The following is a 22,695-nucleotide window of genomic DNA, read 5'->3' as shown; positions in this document are numbered from 1 at the left end:
CGAAGCTGAAAGCAGATCTGTTCCCCGCTGTTCACAGGTAGTGGCACCGGAGTCCTCAGCATTACCCGCCTGCTTCCACCTGGCTCTGCCAAAAACCATGAGCCCGTGCACGGCACACAGGCATGGAGTACCCACCATGATCTTTACAACTCCTATACTGTACACTCTCATTTCAAGGGTCTCTTCAGACTCACGGCAGATGACCCAGGGAGGCACAGTGAACAGGCGGTCACAGCAGAGGGCACCAAGCAGAGAACCAAGGCTGACGGTAAATTCAAATTCCAAAGAAAGTTGCATAGGTTTAAAAAAAAACAAAACACACAAACAAAAAAACAAACAAAAAAACTGCTAATGGAGAGGGTGAAGAGAAGGGGGAGAGGTTTGGAGAGCTTGGGGACACCAGTATTTGAGAGAGATTTCTGAGAAAAGGAAGCCTGGTTATAAATTTTTAAAAAGGGCCAGAAGGAAAGTCTTGAGAAGTTAAGAGATTAAAGAATCCATGGACTAGAGAGAATGAGCAGCTCAATTACTGCTCCCGGGAAGATTCTGCGCACCCACACTTGCCCGCCAGCCCCTCCTCTCCTGTTGGGGAGCCTTCTCGGGGGTCTGCAGCCCAGCACCGTGCCCAGCGCTGCTCCTCCAAGACAACGCCCACCGCCCCCACTGCCGGCCGCTCAGCGGGTCTCCCGCTGGAAGAGGCCTATCCTAGTTGTCTGTGTGTCCCTGGCACCAGCAGAGTGCTCGCACAGAGCAGGCCTTCCATGGCTTCTGTGAGGAAGGAAGTAAAGGGGTTACAAAAGCAGAGCAACAGTAACCTGAAGGGGTGATTCGGATGAGAAGAGGAGATATCTTGTGTGACCCTGTAACAATGACTTAGCATAGCTATAGGCGAAGAGGGAAGAAATGGAGAGGAAAAGGCTGAAGATGCTGGGATAAGAAACAGAGGAAATGGAAGACGGGGCGTGTGTGTGTGTGTGTGTGTGTGTGTGTGTGTGTGATATCAATTCCGTTATCACAGTGGCTTACCGGATTATAGTTATACACGCAGAATCTCCACTGTTAATGTGGGAACTTCTTGAAGATAGGATATGCATTTTTTTTAGCAGCCACAGCCTTAAACTCACAGGGAGGTTAATAAATATTAAGTGACTGAAGACTGAATTATTTTAATGTTTTCAGCCAACCTAACTGAAACAGTCTAAATTTTACTTTCACTCCCTGTGTCTTTTTAAAATGGACACTATTGATCATATATTATTGTCTTTAATAAACAGAACTTTAACAATCAAACGGCTAATTCTCTGAACATAACACAATCTAAACACCTTCTGTTTGGGTTTTGGTGTCTGTCCGACAACATACCCCATCCGAAAAGCATGAATGCCATATGGATTGAAATGGAGATGGCTCCCCCTTCACTTTATAAGTACCTAGCCAATTATACTTGTGGAATAAAATGATGACTTAGCTTCTTATAAGGCTGCAAAGTTAGTTTCACAGATGTGTGTGTGTGTGTGTGTGTGTGTGTGTGTGTGTGGCATTACACTGCTGTTTAAGACATGGTAAAAATAAATACCTCAGGAAAGGATATATAACTTAGGTTTAAACACAAAGAGCACACTTTTTTTGTGATTGTAGAGAAAAATTAGCACACTGTTTTTTGAACGGGTTTCTGTTTAAATCAGAAATGGAAGCTCGAGCAGTTCTGTTATGAACAAAGATACTGAAAAATAAAATCAATCAGTCCTATGAGGTGATGTACCCAAAGGCACATTAGGGAAGAAGCTGAGGCAGGCAGAATCCCAACCACTCATCCTTCGCCGCTTACCCCCGATGGCCTCCAGGGAGTGGCCACTGGCCCTGGCGGCCGGTCATGGGCAGCTGAAACGAGCACACCCCTGGTTACCTTCTACTTCACAGAAGCTCAGCCTCCTCAAGTTCGACTCACCAAGAACCGAAGCTGGTGACGAGGACTGTCCTCAACATTGTGGCAATAGATCCTGCCTGTTCTCAGCTTCCTGCTGCTTTTAAAATACAATGTACCTTGCATGAATTTTCAAAACCAAATCCCAAGCTTGTGTTGTCCTTCACTATTAGGTCAGAGAAGCTGAGCTGAGCAGAGTGATTCAGTAGCTCCAGGGCCACATATCAGCACAAGGTATTGATCAAAGTTACATCCAATACAGCTGCTTCCACAGCGATTTCAGTGCCAAGGCGGAGGACATTAGCGCGGCACCTCCTGACAGCACAATTCCGAGAACACCGGGGATGTCCGAAGTCACCCACTGTCAGGTGCCAGGAGGAAATAAATTTAAAACTGGTTGTGACTGTCTTTTTTTTTCTGGAAGGATCTGTAGACGGTTTCAAGCAATTTCACTCCCTCTCCCCCCAGCCCCCACAACTTTTCAGAGACCTGAGTCAGACATCTACATTACTTTACATATTATAATCTATCACCAAATCGTGCCTCAGCAAGGACATCCTGGAGGAGGACCAGCAGGAACCCCTTGGGGTGGAATCATCACCATCCTTACTTTACCTGCTTCACTGATCACCCTGCAGCATTTCTCCTTCCAGACAAATAGTTCAAGTCGTAAGTTTTCTGGGCTATATACAGTAACCAACATTACTCTAAAACAGTGGTCAGCAAACGGCGGCTCGCGAGCCACATGCGGCTCTTTGGCCCCTTGAGTGTGGCTCTTCCACAAAATACCACGGCCTGGGCGAGTCTATTTTGAAGAAGTGGTGTTAGAAGAAGTTAGTTTAAAAAATTTGGCTCTCAAAAGAAATTTCAATCGTACTTTTGATATTTGGCTCTATTGACTAATGAGTTTGCTGACCACTGCTCTAAAAGAATCAGAAAAACATTAACATTTAAGTCCCTTTCAATCCAGGAGAGGCTGTTTATGTAAAAGTTTGTTTTTACCGTGTTTCCCCGAAAATAAGACCTAGCACAACTTTGGGAGAAAAAATTAATATAAGACACTGTCTTATTTTCGGGGAAACAGGGTATTTAGCTTGTTCTGGAAACTGTTACCAACAACAGCGCTCAGGGCTCAGTCCTACCGTGCTGACCGGGGCGGGGGGAGGGGACGCTACCCTCCAGGCAAGAGGCGTAGTGAGCAATCTCTATTCTTGGCTTGCCATGCTGCTGGATTTATAAATTCGAGAGACTACATAAAATGTAATTACCTTTTCAATTCACTTCCACCTTTTATTACAGATCCTTCAGAGACTGTTTAGATGATGCAAATGGAAAGGCATTAATATTTAGGGGCTGGATACAAGCATCCTACTTCAACGCCAGCAGGCGGTTAACTAACGGGTGCACAGCTCCTGGTACGCTGCTTACCGCCTCAGCGCCTCACAGCCGGAAAGGACTGAGTCGATGACCTCACTTTATAAACAAGCCAGCTGAGGACCAAACAAGGGAGCCAGGCTGCTGAGGCCACAGCTGGTGAGACCAGCAAGAAGACCCGGGATGCCTCTCTGAAGCACTGGTCTCCCAGCGCCACGCTGCTCCTCTGTCACGCTTTGCTCAGGTTTTGCTGTTTTCATGGATTTATCTTCCCAACAAGAGCGTATGCCTCTTGAGGTTATAACCTCTGTATCTTTCAACCCTTAGCCCATGTGAAGGATACAGCAAATGTGTGATGGTGCAAAGAAAAGCAGTGCGGTAGCACTAATAATAATTCAAGAGTTGCTATAACCAGCCCTCAAGTGCTCCAAGACTGGTTGTTGAGCTGCACCCGAGCAAATCCTGACACCTATTTTTAAATTTGTTTTCTGTTAAAGATGGAAAGTACCAACCCCCCTCGGTTGTCAAACAGTCTTAAACAGCCCAAACTTTGGAGAAGACAAAGTCCTCCACACGTGAAAAAAGACCACAGGGAGCATGTGTCCACAGGAACCAGCAAACGTTCTTTGGTAAGTTTTGCAAAGTGTCTAAGTTTTTCTACCTGTAAAATATAGTTTAAAAAATACACACATACACATACACACACACACACACACACACACACACACACAAAATGGTGCTAAGTAACTCTTTATCCTCTGCACCAACAGTTCTCAGACTATAATCTAGGAACCCCTTTGGAGGTCTCCAAGATACCTTCAAGGGATCCATAAGGTCAAGCAGTAGAGTTTAGACAGGAGTGTGATGATACACAGAGTAAATACAGAAGCAGGTAAAAATCTAGCTGTCTTCCACTAAACAGGTGTTGAAGAGATCTGTAAGTGCACAGTGATGCCACTCTTCCCACTAAATTGGTTTTGTTTGGGGCAATATGGTTATTTTTTCATTAAAAAATGCATATACATTTCTTTTTAAATGAATTTATAAACATTTTTTCCATGTCCAGTATTATTTCTATACAGCTGACAAACACAAAAGCTCTCTTCAGGTCATCTTGAGAACCAATACCAATATAGGAGCAGAAATGAATTACTAAAACTAAAGTACAGGATTTCCTTATTCTAATTGGTTCACATCTACACATACGTGATTTTAAATAAGAAGATACTGGCTTCGGGTTGGACAGAGAGAGAAATGGGCCAATTACTGTGGGTGACTTTGAGTATTTGTATCAAAGTCAAGCTGCAAGCTTCAGTGAAAGTAACCCAGTCACAGATGGACTAAATTCTAGATTGTGACCAATTTAATAATGCTTTAGCTTGTGCATAGAGAAAGGATTAATGAGCACCTGCCTTATGAAATCAAAAACCTACAAAGGAAAGAAAATGAGGGAAAGGAAAAAAAGCTGAACAGGTGAGAGGGCAGAGAAAAGACTGGCAACTTCAAAGGCCTTCTGAGCTCAGTACTCAGAGACTTCCCATTCCCAGGTACTCATTCGGACACACCAAGAAGTCTACCTTTTCCAGCAGGGTCTGTTCCTACTGCTTACCTCCAGCGAAGATGCAGAAAGCTAGACGTTCCCTACAGACAGTCCGGATGCAAAGAATAACAGCCAGTGCCTCCAACAAACATTTATTGAGCAGATGGATGTCTGAAATTTTAAGTACTGTGATACTGTGGTATTTCCAGGAGTTGAGCACACCATTTGAACCCAGCCTATCCTATCTAATAAAAGAGTAATATGCAGATTGACCATCACCCCAACACACAAGATGGCTGCCCCCATGTGGTCAAAGATCCTGGCCCCATGTAGATACAAGATGGCCACTACAAGATGGCCAGCAGGGGAGGGCTGTTGGGAGGGCCCAGGCCTGCAAGGGAGGGCAGTTGGAGGTCATCAACCCTGCAGGGGAGGGCAGTTAGGGGTGACCAGACTGGCAGAGGAGGGAAGTTGGGGGCAAACAGGCTGGCAGGGGAGCAGTTAGACATCAATCAGGCTGTCAGGGGAGTGGTCAGGGGGTGATCAGGAAGGCAGGCAGAAGCAGTTATGGGCAATCAGGAAGGCAGGCAGGCGAGCAGTTGGGAGCCAGCAGTCCTGGATTGTGAGAGGGATGTCCGACTGCCCGTTTAGGCCCCATCAGGAGGCAACCAATCCATGTCTCTCTCTCTCTCTCACACTGATGTTTCTCTCCTCTCCCCCCAACCCGTCACCTTTATCCTTGGGTGAGGATTAACAAGAACAACAACAAAAATTAATTCTATGTTCCTGACTAATCAATGCCTTCCTCCACCTTGATAAATTTGTAGACACCTAAAAATGTTTTAATGTTCTCAGTGATGGATATAAGATAAACTTTTGCCCAAGAGCCAAAACTCGGCTAAAAAAGAATATTCTCAGCAGGAGTTTAATTAAACTTGCAGCTGACAAGCATCAGGTCTCTCAGGCAACTAGCAGCACTTTGGGAGCCAAGAAAGTAAAACCATTAAAACAGAGCTTTTCAACAGGAAAAGGACACTGGAGACTTTGAAATAATGCATTCAATGAAAGCATTACACATCTGAATCCCAAACAAAATGATTTTAACAGGAGTCAGAGCACACCTGGCTGAAAACCGGGAGGGTGGGCTGCTAAAGTCAAGCTGATTGGCAGAGGTTCAACTTGTGGTCCAGACTCTGGGAAGGGAAGCTATAGGAGACCTCAGCAATTTTAAATATTGAAGGGGAAAAAAGCTAATGAAACCAGATTGGAGAGAACAAGGCCTCACATGTTTACTGAAGCAAAGGTTAATCCTTTGATATTGGCTGAAAGATTAGTTTTATCACCACACCCACCCTTCCTGCTAACTAGCAGATAATGTGTGTCTGGTTCAATTTTTTTTAAGGAAGCAACTTAATCTATAATAATAAAAACGTAATATGCTAATTATACGGGACTAATGAACAACCTTCCAGAAATCATTCTGGATGAAGCCGCCATGGCAGGGACCTAGGCAAAGGCAATTAGGGGTGATCAGGCAGACAGGTGAATGGTTAGGAACAATCAGGAAGGCAGAGGGGTTAGGGGCGATCAGGCAGGCAGGCAGAGGCAGTTAGGGGCAATCAGGAAGGCAGGTAAGTGTTAGGGGTGATCAGGCAGGCAGGTAAGTGGTTAGGGGCCAGTTCGACTCCCAGTCAGGGCACATACCCATGTTTCAGGTTCAATCCCAGGTCAAGGTGAGTATGGGAGGCAGCTAATCGATGTTTCTCTCTCTCTCTCCCCCTCTCCCTTCGTCTCTTTCTAAAACAAATAAAAACACATTTTTAAATAAATAAATACATCTAAAAAGAAAAGGGTCCATGGCTGGGAACGAGGCCTGGAGGGACTCTCCAGCTCTACCAATGGCACCTGTGGTGGGGCCTCGGAGGCTGGCATGGCAGCAGGCAAGCCTTCAGGTGGTATTCGAGGTGGGAACGAGCCAGTGCGGCCAGATGGCCTCCGTCAGCACTGACCTGATGACCTGGGGGCACAGGGAGAAGAGGAGAGGCGGGGCTGCAACTGTAGGCCCATGCAATTCCCATCTGAGCACCTAGATATTTTAAAAAATAAACACCAGCTGCTGTACTCCGAGTTGCCAATTCTTCTCTTCCTCCCATTTGCTGCTGCCCTGAATCACCAGCCCAGCGCGGACACCTGGCTGTGACAACAGGGCAGCCTGGCCCCGTTATGAATAAGCACAGGGAAGGCAGCCAGGGGCCCTCTAATCCGGCTCTGTCAACCCGCTTCTCAGCAAATGCTGCCCTCACAGGCTGACCAAATTGCTCGTTTTCCCCAAACATATATTTTAGAGCTCAATCTTACAGGCTATTTGCAACAAAATATTGCAGCCTTTTCTTTTTATCTTAAGAAAACAACCCTCTAAATAGTTCTTTCTATAGTAACACCAGCTTGGCTCGCTCGCTCCCCTCACATTCTCTTATGGGCTATTCATAGTCCCTGTATGCTTAACATTTGCTTCCTACTAAACACTTATTTTCAGTCTTTTATTTTTGCCAGCTGTGCGTTCTAAATATAATCTGTCAATGTTCACCTTTTCAAAAAGGCACAGAATAACAATTAGTACACCATAGCAGACTACTTAAATACAGTGATTCAGTAATCCACAGCATCTTTATTTTAAAAAAATCAATTTATCACTTATGATGTCCCCCCCCCCCATAATTACATGAAAAAGGGTGACATGGTTAAAGAGGCACCATTTTTTAAACAGCTTCAGTGTCTACTTGTGAACTCCCTGAAAGGACAGCAGAGTACACGAACCCCTTTGGTCCTCTCCGCTTAGCAAATTGATTTTCTCTCCACCCCATAGCCCTGTGCTGACTGACCACCAATCTAGCCAGACTCCACGAGGCCAGACTTGTGCAAGTCACTGATGCACTCACTCCACAACACAGCCTCTGCAAGAGCCCAGCATGCTGAAGAGCAGCAAATGAACGCCACTCTGGTCCTGCTAGCCTCATTGGCCTGCAAATCTCACTAACGTAAACAATTCCCTTAAACTTGAAAAACTATTATGCTTAAAAGTAAAGTAAGAACTTGGGTCACAGAACTCCCAAAAGGGGCTCTCTCATAAAACCTGTCTTTTAATTTGAGCCCCATTATTTGAAATTCCTAAGTGTATTTCCTCAGTTCTAAGTAGCTATATAGTAAAACACACGATCTATTTATTAACTTTAGAAAAACATCACTACAAAAAATCTAGACTGGTACTGAGACTTACAGGGTTCCAAAACATTAAAATATGAAAAAAACACTTTGAAGTTAAGAAAAGATAGTAATTTTAATAAGATTTGGACTGTTATGTTTAGGAAATGCACATATACTAAGAAAATTAAGTATAATTATCAAAATCTGTTATGCTCAATAGAACTACAACTGACCCTTGAACAAGGTGGGGGTTGGGGAACCAACCCCAGTATGATTGGAAAACCACATATAATATCTGACTCTTCCCAAATTTGACTCTATCAGTTGTCCCTTAGTATTTGTGGGGGATTGGTTCCAGGATACCCTGTCGCCTATGGATACTAAAATCCATGGATGTTCAAGTACCTTATATACAAAGGTACAGATCAATGCATACAGTCAGCCCTCTGCATTCTCAGACTCCCAATCACAGATCATAAACAGCATAGGCATTTATTGAAAAAAAAAATCTGCATAGAAGTGGACCTGCACAGTTCAACCCAAGTTATTCAAGGATCAATCATATTTTTAAAAGCTTTGAAAAGGATCCTATTTATTATACAAAACTTCATGTGCTAACATGCCCTTATCCAATTTAAAGCCACCTGGAGATTAGGTCTGATTAGTTTCTTTTAACAAAAATTACACTCTCTATGACATTTTGTTGATAGGGATATGATGTGTTTTGATTAATGAATAAACTCACATCATGAATGACCGGGCTCAATGACTGTCATGACCATCAGGATCATGGAACTGCATGACATTCTAAAGTACCTTAGGTCCTTTCTGGACCTTATCTTCCTCTTTAATTAAACATGAATAAAACATCCTTATATCTTAGTGTACATGGCAGGGCCTTAATAATCATCCAGATATAAACTATTGGTATTATTTTCCTACCTAATAAAATAGTAATATGCAAATTGACCATACCTCCACTACACCCACCAGCCAATCAGAGCAAGTATGCAAATTAACTCCAACCAAGATGGCTGCAGCCACAGAGAGCAGGAGGGAGGCTTGAGTTTCCCAGTCAATGAAAGAAACCAAGCTTTCCACCTGCACTTGTCGGGCTAAGCCTCCACTCAAGGCTACAAAGTTTCAATTATAGAAGGTAAACAAATCCAAACAGAAATGGCAGCAGCCACGGAGCAAGTAGAAGGCTTGGCTCCACTCCAGGCTACAAAGTTTCAATTGTAGAAGGTAAATGAATTCCAGATACCAGGGCTTCCACTTGGGTTGCTGGGGGTGTGTGGCTGGCCTGCAAATAACCACAGGCCCCTCGCCCAGGCTGCCTCACACCTCAAGGGAACCCCCACCCTGATCTGGGACACCCTTCAGGGCAAACCAGCTGGCCCCCACCTATGCACCAGACCTCTATCCCATCTAATAAAAGAGTAATAATGTAGATTGACCATCACTCCAACACACAATAGTGAAACTGGCAGTTGGACATCCCATTCCACTGGGATCGGGTCTAAATGGGCAGTTGAACATCCTTCAAGGGGTCCCATATTGGAGAGGGTGCAGGCTGGGCTAAGGGACAGCCCCCTTACGGGCCTCTAGTAAAAGAGTAATATGCAAATTGACCATCACTCCAACACACAAGATGTCTGTCCCCATGTGGTCAAAGATCCTGCCCCAAAGTGGACATAGATGGCCACCACAAGATGGCCAGCAGGGAAGGGCAGTTGTGGGTGATCAGGCAAGCAAGGGAGGTTAGTTGGGAGGTACCAGGCCTGTAAGAGAGGGCAGTTAGGGGTGTTGGCTGGCAGAGGAGGGAAGTTGGGGGCAAACAGGCTGGCAGAGAAGCAGTTAGACATCAATCAGGCTGGCAAGAAAGTGGTTAGGGGGTGATCAGGCTGGCAGGCAGAAGTAGTTAGGGGCAATCAGGAAGGCAGGCAGGCAGGCAGGCAGGCAGGCGAGCAATTGGGAGCCAGCAGTCCTGGACTGTGAGAGGGATCCCAGATTGGAGAGGGTGCGGGCTGGGCTGAGGGACACACCCCATTCCCCTGCCCCCATTCACAAATTCTGTGCACCAGGCCTCTAGTTTTAAATGAAGGAGCATAAAGTCCACAGGAGGGAAAACACAAGTAAGCATTTAAATTTTACAGCCATTTAGAGAAAATTAAGTCAGAAATAGTGAAACAAAGAAAACACTATGGATTCACATTCCAGAGGACCCAACTGATCTGACCACAGCAGATAAAAAGCAATTAAGCAGGAATTCTGATCTCCCTAAGGCTCCTGGTGGGCAATGTCCACTTGGAAGTAAGGAAAACACAGCACAATGGCATCTTCATTCACCATAAGCAACTCATTCTGAAGTCTCCGGTAAACCAAGTACTTCTTGGGTGGAGTTCAACTGACTGGCCACCAGCACAAAGAGCGGTAACTCAAGCTCTAAACAAATTTCTGACTGACTTCATTAAACAGGAGCATAGCAAAGAGATGTGTCATCCATTTCTACTTTCCTATCTGGCCCCATGTAAAGCTCCATTATATGAATACCGAGTTATGAAAAGTGCATAGACCCACTGAGCATTTCCAAGGTGTCGATACTATAAAAGTTAAATCTGGGGTGAGGACTCAATTGTTTGGTGCTTTTCTCAACTGAGAATGTCAAAGCTACTCAAACCCAATTTTTTATTTACTGTGGAAAACAACACAAAAGAATAAATCAAAGTTACTGAACTAAAAGAAACATATACTTAAAAATAACAAGACCTATTGATAGCTGGATATCAAAACAGCGAGTACAGCAAAATGTGTGTTACATAGTCCAAATGATGAACAAATGGATGCTGAGTACAGAATCATTTCAACTTTTCTGCATGGCCGAAAATTTTCATAGTAAAGGGCTAGGGGAAATAATTCAAAATTGTAATCACAGAGAGAGAGAGAGAGAGAGAGAGAGAGAGAGAGAGAGAGAGAGGTCCTATGGGGGATGGAGGGGTGGGGGGACTCAGCCTGGAAGGAAACAGGTCCTTAGCCTTAACTCAGGAACTCACAGAGTTTAAAACTGGAAAGGACCTTGGGAATCCTCCAGGGCAGATAAATGCATGGTTTTATGGCTTTGTGAAAAAAAAAAACAACTAGAAAATAGGAGCAATATCATAGTGTTTTCAAAACACGAAAAACTCATTTTTGCATCCATACTTCTGGTTTTACTGTTGGTGATGGCAGATAATAGATTTGTTTGGTTATGTCAGGACTTACTAGTAGCAGTCAAATCTAATCATCCTTCATATCTAATCAATTGCTTCATCTTCTACCTTTGATATATAAGCTCTTAATCGCTGTCAGTGAGAATCCCCCTACCTGTGATGTCTCTCTCCTCTTAGTAATTTTCCATCCACTGACCTCACTCTACTCATTGGCAATAAATTCCCATCTGTCTTTGCTGAGTTTGGAGTCTGATCTCTCTCCCCTACTGCAAAGTACTCATACTATTTTAACAAGTGTCAGAATAATTTTTTCTTTTCTCATACCCTTATACAGGTACAGAGCATTTGGCAGCTAATCACAATGCTTGCTGAAAAGAACAGCTTGCTCTCCTAGTGTGGATTAAAGGAGACTCCAAGTACTGAGATTAGTAATTGCTCAGAAGCATTAAGACATTGGAAACAAAACACACACACACACACACACACACACACACACACACGCACACGCACACACACACTCTCTCTCACCTGCCCCCGCTTAGTGCTGGTCTCTTTTACAGTCCATGATTTCATTTCAATTTAGTTTTAAAATGACACCACAGGGAGAAAGACCATACCACTAAATTTTCTTAAGGATGATGACCATGTCATATTATGGACCCAGCCTGGGACCAATGCCTGACACATAGTAGAAATGCAATGATTGCACTAATTGAGTGAAAGAACTAAAATCAGATGATTGATGCTTATGACCAGACAGAAAACAGCATAAATCAATGGGGAAAATATCAATCCTCTGTTCAAAGTAGACATATTAGAGAAAACTATAAAGGCACTTGATGTTTAATTTCTACCAAACATCAAGAATAGAAGCTATCTCCCTTTAAAAATAATTTGTCCTGCCGAAACCAGTTTGGCTCAATGGATAGAGCGTCGGCTTGTGGATTGAAAAGTCCCAGGTTCAATTCCAGTCAAGGGCATGTACCTTGGTTGCGGGCGCATCCCCAGTAGGGGGTGTGCAAGAGGCAGCTGATTGACGATTTTCTCTCATCGATGTTTCTAACTCTCTATACCTCTCTCTTCCTCTCTGTGAAAAATCAATAAAATATATTTAAAAAAAATAATTTGTCCTATCTTCTCAACGTCTTTCACAAAATAGAGGCGGAAACACTTCCAAACTCATTTTAGGAAGCCAGCCTTACCCACACACGGACGGCTTAAGAAAAGGAAACTACAGGCCAACATTTCTGATTAACAGAGATTCAAAACGCAACAAAACATTAGCTAAACAAATTTGACAATATATTACAAGGATCATACATCTTTATTACGTGGAATGTATCCCAAAGATTCAAGGATGGTTCAATCCAATCTGTGTGACATACCACAGTAATGAAGGACAAAAACCATATAATCATCTTGTTAGATGCAGAAAAAGCATCTGACAGAATTCCACACCCATTAACGATAAAAACACTAATAAAGTAGGTAGAGAGTGAATTTACTCAACATGATAAAGGCCATATATTAGCCCACAGCTAACGTCATACTCAGTGGTGAAAAGATGAAAACTTTTCCTCTAGGATCAGGAACAAGACAGGATGCCCAACTCTCCCTGTCATTAGCATAATACTGAATGTCCTAGCCAGAGCCATCAGGCAAGAAAAAGAAATGAAAAGTATTCCACAGGTATGAAGATGTAGAAACTGTCATTATTTGCATATTAAATGATATCATATATCATAAACCCTAAAGAGTCTACCAAAAACTGTTAGAAATAATCAATTCAGAAAAGTTGCAGGGCACAAAATCAATATACAAAAATCAGTTGTGTTTCTATCCACTAATAATGAACTACCAGAAAGAGAAATTAAGAAAAATAATCCTATTTACAATTGCATAAAAAAGAATAATATTGAGGAATAAATTTAACCAGGGAGGAAAGACCTGTACATGAAAACTGTAAGACACAAATAAGTGGGTAGATACCGTGTTTCCCCGAAAATAAGACATCCTCTGAAAATAAGACCTAGCGCATGGAAAGATAAAGACATCCCCTGAAAATAAGATCTAGCGCAACTTTGGGAGAAAAAATTAATATAAGACACTGTCTTATTTTTGGGGAAACAGGGTAGTTAGTCCATGCTCATGTACTGAAATAATATTAAAATGTCCGTACAACCCAAAATGATTTGTAGGAGTGAAGCAAAAGTATATTCACAGTTGTTAGTACACAAAACACATAATTTAATTCTTGTATTATTGTTAATTAATTATTGTACTATTTTTCCATACAAATAAATGTATATCTACTTTACCCACCCTGTATAGATTTCATGCCATCCCAATCAAAATTCCAATAGCATTTTTCTCAGAAATAAAATGAACCATCCTAAAATTTATATAGAAACACAAAAGACCCCAAATAGCCAAAGCAATCTTAAGGAAGAAGAACAAAGTTGGAGGCATCATGCTTGATTTTCCATTATTATTACAAAACTATAGTAATAAAAACAGTACTGTACTGGCAGAAAGATAGACACATAGATCAATGTAATAGAATAGAGAGCCCAGAAATAACCCCATACATATGGGGTTTATTAATTTACAACGAAGAAGCCAAGAACATGTTATGGAGGAAATCAGTCTCTTCAATAAGTGGCGTTGGGAAAACTGAACAGCCACATGCACAAGAATGAAATTGGACCACTATCTTGCACCATATACAAAGATTAACTCAAAATAGATCAAAGACTTCACCATAAGATCCAAAACCATACAATTCCCAGAAGAACATATAGATGGTAAGGTAAGCTCCTTGATATCAGTCTTAAAGATGACTTCCTTTTTGGATTTGCCACCGAAGGAAAGGTGGCAACAACAGAAACAAGCAAGTGGGACTACATCCAACTAAAAAGCTTCTGCACAATAAAAGGAGCCATCAGAAACTGAAAATGCAATCTGCCAAATGGAAGAAAACATTTGCAAATCATATATCTCATAAGGGGTTAATATCTAAAATATAAAAGGGCTCATAATTCAATAGGAAAAAAAGCAATCTGATTTTTAAAATAAGCAGAGGATCTAGACATTTTCTCCAATGAAGACATAATGACAGCCAACAGGTATTTGGAAAGGTGCTCAACATCACTAATCATCAGGAAAATACAAATCAAAACCACAATGAGATATGACCGCACACCTGTTAGAATAGCTATTACCAAAAAGACAAGAGATAACGAGTGTGGATGAGGATGTGGGAAAAGGGAACCTTTGTGTACTGTTGTTGGTGGGACGTAAGTTGATGCAAGCCCACTTTGAAAAACAGTATGAAGGTTCCTCAAAACATAAAAACAGAACTATCACATGACCCAGCAATTCCACTTCTAGGTATTTAGCCAAAGGAAAGAAAAACATTCACTCAAAAGATATCTGCACCCCCATGTTCATTGCAGCATTATTTACAATAGCCAAGTCATCAATGGATGAATGAATAAAAGATCTACATATACATATATGATACCTACATACATATATGTGTATATCCTATATAATAAAACCCTAATATGCAAATAGACCCAATGTCAGAATGACAGGTCGCTATGATGTGCACTGACCACCCCAGGGGCAGACGCTCAACACAGTGGTCAGTGTCTCCCACAGGGGGAGTGTGCTCAGCATGGTGGGAGCCTTTGCTGTCTCTGTGGGTTCCAGACTTGCAAGAGGACACAGGCCAGGCTGAGGGAGCCCTCCCCCACAGTGCACGAATGTCATGCACTGGGCCTCTAGTATCTATATAAAATGGAATGTTACTCAACCATAAAAAATAAGGAAATCCTGCCACTTGCAACAACATGGATGGGGCTTGAATGCATTGAGTGAAATAAGTAAGACAGAGAAAGACAAATGTATATCATCTCATATATGGAACTAAAATGAAAAAAAAACACAAAACAAACAAAAAAACAGAACTCATACAGAAAACAGATCAGTGGTTGAGGGGAAAGGGAGGGGTCTGGGGACAGGGGGAAATGGGTGAAAGTAATCAAAGGTATAAACTTTCAGTTATAAAAATCACTAAATCTGGGGATATATTATATAGCCTGGTGACTACAGTTAATAACCTTGTATTTCATAGTTGAACAATGCTAAGAGTAAATCTTAAAAGACTAAATCATCATAACCTGTAATCCCTACTTTCCCATGTAATCTTTGTTTTACCCAATAAACAGCTGGCTTATGGGAGGCTGGGGAGCAGATTTTGTGGAAGACTTGCTGCTCTCCCACTCTACAGCAGTTCTAGGATAAATGCTCATATATGATTTAAAAAAAAAAAAAAAAAAAAAAAGCTCACCTGTATGGTTATGGATGTTCAGTGTTAATACATATATTGAATCATTATTTAAATGCCTGGAACTGTTATATATCAATTATATTTCAATAAAAAATTATCTTCAATAATATATTTTTATAAAACAATTCTAGTATCAGTTTTAAGTTACTACTTGGTATTGTTGTAATGATAAACACTTTGTGGTCAGGCAATATCAGAAATGATGTTGGGGATGAAACACAGAATAAACACAACCCCTCAGACTGGTTCAATCCTCTGCCTGAAGCATCACTAGTCGTGGAAGGAAGCTGATGCATTTTCCTATGAAAAAGGATACCCCAGGGGATTCACTGTAGAGAGGATGACTTCATTATACTGGTAAATTTGAAAAAAGGAGGAGAGCTTAGCCACCTACTTGAAAATAGGAAAATCAGTAATTTCTGCAGGTTACCAGAGAGGTTAGAGAAATATGTTCTACCACTTTGGACTTAGTATAGAGAGCTCTATAAATGAGACAGCCCACCCCCTGTTTTGTTTGTATCCTTATACAACAAGAAATGGAGAACTTGGAGGTTCTTCAGTGGCCAAAGTCAAACAGGAAGTTCTCGGAAAGGAGCTCTGCTAAGAGGTGCAGGAGGAGTGGGTGTGTTAGAAGAGGTAAGAAGGGAAAAAGAAAAGCCAGGGGATTGATGAGCTTTGAAACAAGAGAGAAATAGTGGTTGCTCTGTCATCTCCACTGCACAGGCAAGTAATGCAATTTATTGGTAATTGCTATTTCGTGCCAATGACTAGGCAATGGAACTGGCAACCTCTTGGTTCCTGGGTCGACGCTCAACTGCTGAGCCATACCAGTCAGGCAAAATTTCGCAGTTTTGAAGTCAATGACACAAAAAGAACTTATGTAATGTACATTTAATAGAAACTCTTAAGCTTTTTTTTTTTTTTTTTTTTTTTGTACCTCTGTACAGGGTATTTTTATGAGAAAGGTACTTAAAAAATGTGCAGAGTTATAGCTATAACCTAAGTAAAATTATGCTATAATTATTATTCTTTCTGTACAAGCCAATAAATTTATCACAGACAAAAACCTGAATATGCTGCTTTCACATATAGGGAGCTGCACATTCTCTGGCATTCTCTACTGCTGTAAGTTTCAGACATCCACTTGTATATCTATGTCCAAATGGCCATCAGTAGGAGAAAGGTGGACAAACAGGTCAGAAAGAAGAAAAGTCAAAATGGGCTCCTAGCCAACTAGAAATCAAACTGACTTCTAGATCCCTGAAGCACAGGGCCCACCTGGGTGGTACTTAAACTTGTACAGAGAGAAAGGAAGTAGCTGCTGGGAAGGGTCTCTGGGTCAGATTGACGCTTCGAATGGCCTCACTCTGAGCAGACCTAACAGGCTAAGTCGGGAATTTCAAAGCCAAACTAGAATGCAAGTTGTGGGGAAGATTTTAGCTCTATAGATGTTGTCTGTAGCTACAGTGCTTGTAAACCTAGCATGTAGCCCTTAATCACGCAGCTAACTTTTCAGCCATAATAGGAAGCTTTTAGAGGAACCAGGAAATCCCACCCCACCCAGTGCCAATAAATATCTTCTAGAGATATAAAAGCCTAATTTGCAAAGTGTCTCCTAGGGAGTTCTACGGGGAGACTGGGAGTTTGACCACTCGCTATGATATGCGCTGACCACCAGGGGGTGGCACAGACCGAAGGAGAAGGCCTCGGACACCAGCCGGCAGCTGCTAGGGACCCTACCCATGCACGAATTTCGCATACTGGGTTCTAGTTGACTTAATAAATGTGGGTCTTCAGTTTCTGGATTCCCAAATCTCTAGTTCAATGTTCTATAAAAAGTATCTCTTCTTCTTTTTTTTTAAATTTATTTAATATATTTTATTGATGATTTTTTTTTTTTTTTTTACAGAGAGGAAGAGAGAGGGATAGAGAGGTAGAAACATTGATGAGAGAGAATCATCGATCAGCTGCCTCTTACACACCCCCTACTGGGGATGTGCCCACAACCAAGGTACATGCCCTTGACCAGAATTGAACCCCGGACCTTTCAGTTCGAACGCCGACGCTCTATCCACTGAGCCAAACTGGTTTCAGCAAAAGTATCTCTTCTTGAAAGGGGTTAGTAATAAGTGGCAACAAATAAACCATTTCTCAATTTTTCTACCATCCAAAAAGGTCATCAACACTAGAACTCCAGTCTCTTCTGACTCCTCAATGTCTCACCCAGTGATGCCAAGTCTTCCTCCCCAGGAAAGCTTAGCAAGTAACTCACTCTCCAGAGAGATAAGCAAACCACTTCTGATTCAGGCCCCGACTCAGTGCCATCTCTCGTATCTCCACTCTCTGAGCAATCTTCCTACCAATGCCATCCCTTCTCCAGTACCTTCTAGAACAAAGAGAAGATAATTCCTCCTCCCAGTACACCCTGTAGCAAGCGGCAATTTTAATGGCAGCAGCCTTTAATCATAGCAGCAGTTCCTACTTGTCTTTCCCTCCCCTTCCCTATTTCAGCCATTTTTGGTCATTCAAGATATATTTTGCAGGAAGATAACTACAATTCAAGGTTTGAGGAAGTGGTAAGGTACAACATCTGACAGAGGGAGGTGGCGAGACAATGTTAATGGTTAACTGTGGGTACAGATGGATGTACCACAATTTCATACATTGTAAGGAGGTAGTTTGTTGTTGTGGGCTACCGAGTCAGGCTGCTTGGGTTCAAATACAGGTTCTGCTAAAATGGTATGACTCTGGGCAAGTTACTTAACCATTCCATGCCTCTGTATCTTCATCTATAAAATGAAATTGTTAGTGCTCACCTTAGAGGGATTTTCAACTGGTATGCCACAAGATTTTTTAAAGCATGCAATTCCTGACTATTTAGTCAGAGGCACTGATCTTTTTCCCTTAGATTGTCACATTTAAATGACACTAGCCAGCCGAAACCAGTTTGGCTCAGCGGTAGAGTGTCGGTCTGTGGACTGAAAGGTCCCAGGTTCGATTCCGGTCAAGGGCATGTACGTTGGTTACGGGCACATACCCGGTAGGGGGTGTGCAAGAGGCAGCTGGTTGATGTTTCTCTCTCATCGACGTTTCTAGCTCTCTATCTCTCTCCCTTCCTCTCTGTAAAAGATCAATAAAATATATTTTTTAAAAAAATAAAAATAAATGGCACTAGCCAACACAACAATAGCCATCCAGGGTGAAAGAATCAAAATTATACCTATTTTTTTTGTCACATTAGCAAAAAATATATTTCTGTTGTGCTGCAGAATTTTAATAATTAGTTCATGTGAGCCATGAGATGAAAAAGGTTGAAAATAGCTGCCTTAGAGGGTTGTTGTAAGAATCAAATGATATGACACAAACCTGGAAAGAATGCAAGCACTAAACAGCAAGTACTAACTGTTAGCTGCTATTAGTACTATGATACATTTTAAAAGAATGAGGCACTTCTATGTGTACTGACTTGGGATAAAACCAGTGACACCATGATTTAAGAAAATGCTACTGAACAACAGGCATAGTGTGGATCTTTTGGGGGAAAAGAAGAAATGCATGATACGTATTTACAGGTGCATCCGAAGAAGCTTAGAAGGCACACTCACAAAATGCTGAATCACAGCTGCCCCTGGGGGCTGAGGAAGGGCTAACATTTACATACTGGTCTTAGCTTGAATTAACATGTACTATTTTTAAAATGAAGCATTTTACAATGGCCTTTCTTAGCCTTCAAATTGATCCTCTCTCATGTCCTGGTCTTAGAAATAAGGAAACTGAAGCCCAGCTAGGAAGAGGTAGGGCCCCAGAAGTACAACCTCTCCTACATGTCTCATTTCAGATTCCCTTATCATCTCTACAGCCCTTGGCTCATTGTGTGCTGGCCTCAGGATCCAAACATTCTGAAACTGGTGGGGTTTCCCCCTTTCCGATCTGTCCTGCTTCTCTGAGGTACTCCTTTTCTTTTTTAAAAAAAAAAAATTTTTTTATTAATTTTTTTTTTTTTTTTTTTTTTTTTTTTTTTTTTTTTTTTTTACAGAGAAGAAGAGAGAGGGATAGAGAGAAACATCGATCAGTTGCCTCTTGCGCGCGCGCGCGCACACACACACACACACACACACTGGGGATGTGCCTGCAACCAAGGTACATGCCCTTGACTGGAATCGAACCCGGGACCCTTCAGTCCACAGGCCAGGCCGACGCTCTATCCATTGAGCCAAACCAGTTTTGGCGGTACTCCTTTTCTTGTGCCCAAGAGGCTTCCACATTTTGTGTCTTAACAGCTTCCTTCCTACCTCTCACCATTTGCCTGCTTGTCTTTCTCCGCTCCCCGGACAGGTGCCCTTGCCATGGAAAGCCCACTGGAGTGACATCCTACCCCCCACCTCCCTTTCAGGTTTGGGGTAAGGCACAAGGGCCCATCTACACAACTGCAGGACGGAATATGCCTTCAAGGTGCTTTGTGTCTTGCAAAGGGTCCAAATGAGCTTTTCAACAATGCTTTCTTACTGCAGCCAAGACGCTGCACTTTTCCCTCCTTTAGGTCTTTCCTTACATAGGTGTTTATTTTTGTTTTGGCTTTCTCCTGGAAGTTACACAAGTATTCTGTACGTTCCCACCCACAACGTTCTCTTCCATGCTTGCCCTCTATGGTGTTGATTTTTGTTTTAGCACCCAGCAGTTCCACTTTGGATTCCTCACTCTCACACTCTGGCCGTCTATCCCCCTTTTCAGCCCCTGGAGGAACGGTTATATGTGGGAAGTGGGGGAGGAAGAGGAGATTCCAGATTCTAAGCAGGGCATTTTCCAGGCCACCTCTCCGCCGGAGCCGGAGTGCCCGGGGAACCCAGCCGCCCGGGGTATCCGGCCACCAGAACAGGGTCAGCATCAAAGCGCCCAGGCGTCGGGAGGGAGAGCTGATTGGCTCACCGGGAACCAATCAGCGGGCGAGGCTGTGCACGGGCGAGGGCGGCCCGGATCGCAGAGCGGACCCAGTTAAAGCCGAAGGGGCAGGTGTGCCCGGGCGCCGGGGCTTCACGTGCGATGTTTGCAACCACCAGGTCACTGTCAACCCCCCAACTCCGTGCTCTTAAATCCCACCTTCGGAGTTTCGCAGTTCCATAACGCTAAACAGGGTGGGGGTTGGGGGTGGGGAAACAGCACTTCTCCTACCATTCATAAAATGGTCATTAATAGAGTCAATGAGGGAGTAGCGGCGGAGGGGGGCAGAGGCCATTAAAACCTCCCGCCCACCTTGCCCTGCTCCACGCCAGGGCGTCAACAAAACTCAATGGGTTCTTGAAATAGCAAATCAGGCAAAAAAACGCCCGTAGAATCGCCAAAGCGGATTACCAAAACGCTGTCCTTAAACACCTGGAACAAGTTTTCCCCTCCCGAAGGGCTGCAGGGAATTGCACTGGCATTTTAACGAACGCGCAGGGATTTAACTACCTGCAAACGGGGAAGCCAACAAGCTATTAGGCTGAAGTCAGGAAACGGAGACCTTCCGAAGTGTGCAACCTCGGAAGCGAATGCGGCCGCCTCCAGGGCTCGGACACCACCCCCAACCCCACCCCCACCCCTGGCGCGGGGACCGCTCCACTTCACCTGGAGGCACACAGGTTTCGGGTGGAGAACACAGACCCCAGATGTCCCTGCTGCGTCTCAAACTTCAGCAGAACTGCTCTACGCATTCCCAAGTGCCACAGCCCCCCGAAAAAAAATCACAGATCCGTCCAACCTCCGCTTTCCCACGGTCCAGCGCCTCACCTACCCATCTGCCACCCACACCCGCACAGGAGACGCCGCGTCCTTGGGGATGGGGGAAGGGGGCGTGGAGGAGCCGGGAATGCGGTCAGGTACCCGCCTAGGTGCCCGGCGAGGCCTGACGCCCGCAGCCGGGGAGCCCTGGGGCTGAGGAACGAGAAGAGAGCAGGAGGTTAGGAGCCAGCCGTGCGGGGAAGGGCCGCGAGGAGAGGAGGGGGGACCCGCCGGGGTGGGTCGCGGCACTCACTCTGCGTATCCGGTCGCCCAGGGCAGCCGCCGGGTCTCCTTGAGGATGAGGATGGGGCGGGCGATGTGGTCGGCGCTGCACTCCACCTCGTCCTGAGACAGCCCCAGGAACTCCGGCCGCCCGTACGGGAAGCGCAGGGGCAGGTCCGAGCCTCCGCAGCCTCCGCCGCCGTGCTCGGAGCCCGAGCTGCCAGCCATGATGCCTCCCATGAAATTGGCCACGGCAGATTTCACCCGAGTGAGCATATTACTCCGGCGCCTGGCAGCGGCGGCGGTGCGAGCAGGGGGCGGCGGCGGGGGCGCGGGGCATGCAGGCTGCGGCGGGCGCCGGGCGCGCGGGCGGCGGCACCGCTCGGGACGCGCCGCGGGGCTCCCGGAGCCCTTAGTGCTGCAGGGGGCCGAGCCCGGGCCTCCCGCGCTCCGCGCCGCCGCCTACCCCCGCTGCACTTCCGCAACCAGAGGCATGGAGCGGGCGGGCCGGGCTGGCTGAGCGGCTGGGCGGCCGCAGCTCGTGGGCTGCAGGTTCCTTCCCGGCCCCTTGCCGCGCTGCGCTCCTGCGGGAGCGGAACGGAGCTGAGCCCACCAGGCGGACCCGCGGAGCCGGCGCCGCTGCTGCTGCCACGGCTACCGCCGCCGCCGCGGAGTCATGTGATAATCAGGCTGCACGGGCTCTCGCTGCCGCTTTGGCCGGAGCTCAGCCAGCCCCTCCCCTGCCGGCCCGAGCGAGGCTGGCGCTCAGATCGAGACCTCCTAGGGGAAGGGGGAGCTGGGGAGCCGGGCAGGGTCTGTTACCTGGCGGCGGGGATGGGGGCGCTGTGAGCTGAGCTGGTACAGGTGTTAGGGGACGTCACGTGGGGGCAGGCAGCCGGGAAAAGCCAGCGGAGGAATCCGCTCTCAGAGGCATGCAGGGCTGCACCTTGGAGAAAGGAAACGAGAGAGCTGGAGAGGGGGAAGGAGACAGGTGGAAACCTGGAGGGACGCTCTAAGTTCTCCCTCCAGTGGAGACGAGGAACACCTGGTGCAACAGACTTTTCAGAGCTTTAAAAAGCAACCACCTGAATAGGTGCACCGGAATCACTAG

General features: G+C 44.7%; 1 protein-coding gene across 2 annotated transcripts in view; it reads right to left on the bottom strand.

Moving 5' to 3' along the window:
• Positions 1–22,490, bottom strand: part of PPM1H (protein phosphatase, Mg2+/Mn2+ dependent 1H) — a 238,714-nt gene extending 216,224 nt beyond the window's left edge. The window contains exon 1 of one of the 2 annotated variants that reach the window (XM_084877594.1): positions 21,616–22,490. In XM_084877594.1, coding sequence (XP_084733720.1) covers positions 21,616–21,860 — 245 coding nt within the window. In that variant the 5' untranslated portion in view covers positions 21,861–22,490. The remainder of the gene's footprint in view (positions 1–21,615) is intronic. The other variant, XM_084877593.1, reaches the window with a different exon arrangement.
• Between the last annotated feature and the right edge of the window lie 205 nt (positions 22,491–22,695).

Source organism: Pipistrellus hanaki (genome assembly GCF_964339955.1).
Source record: "Pipistrellus hanaki genome assembly, chromosome: 3".
NCBI classification, from domain to species: domain Eukaryota; kingdom Metazoa; phylum Chordata; class Mammalia; order Chiroptera; family Vespertilionidae; genus Pipistrellus; species Pipistrellus hanaki.
Note: the sequence above shows the minus strand (reverse complement) of the source record. Positions and strands in the feature narration are given on the sequence as shown.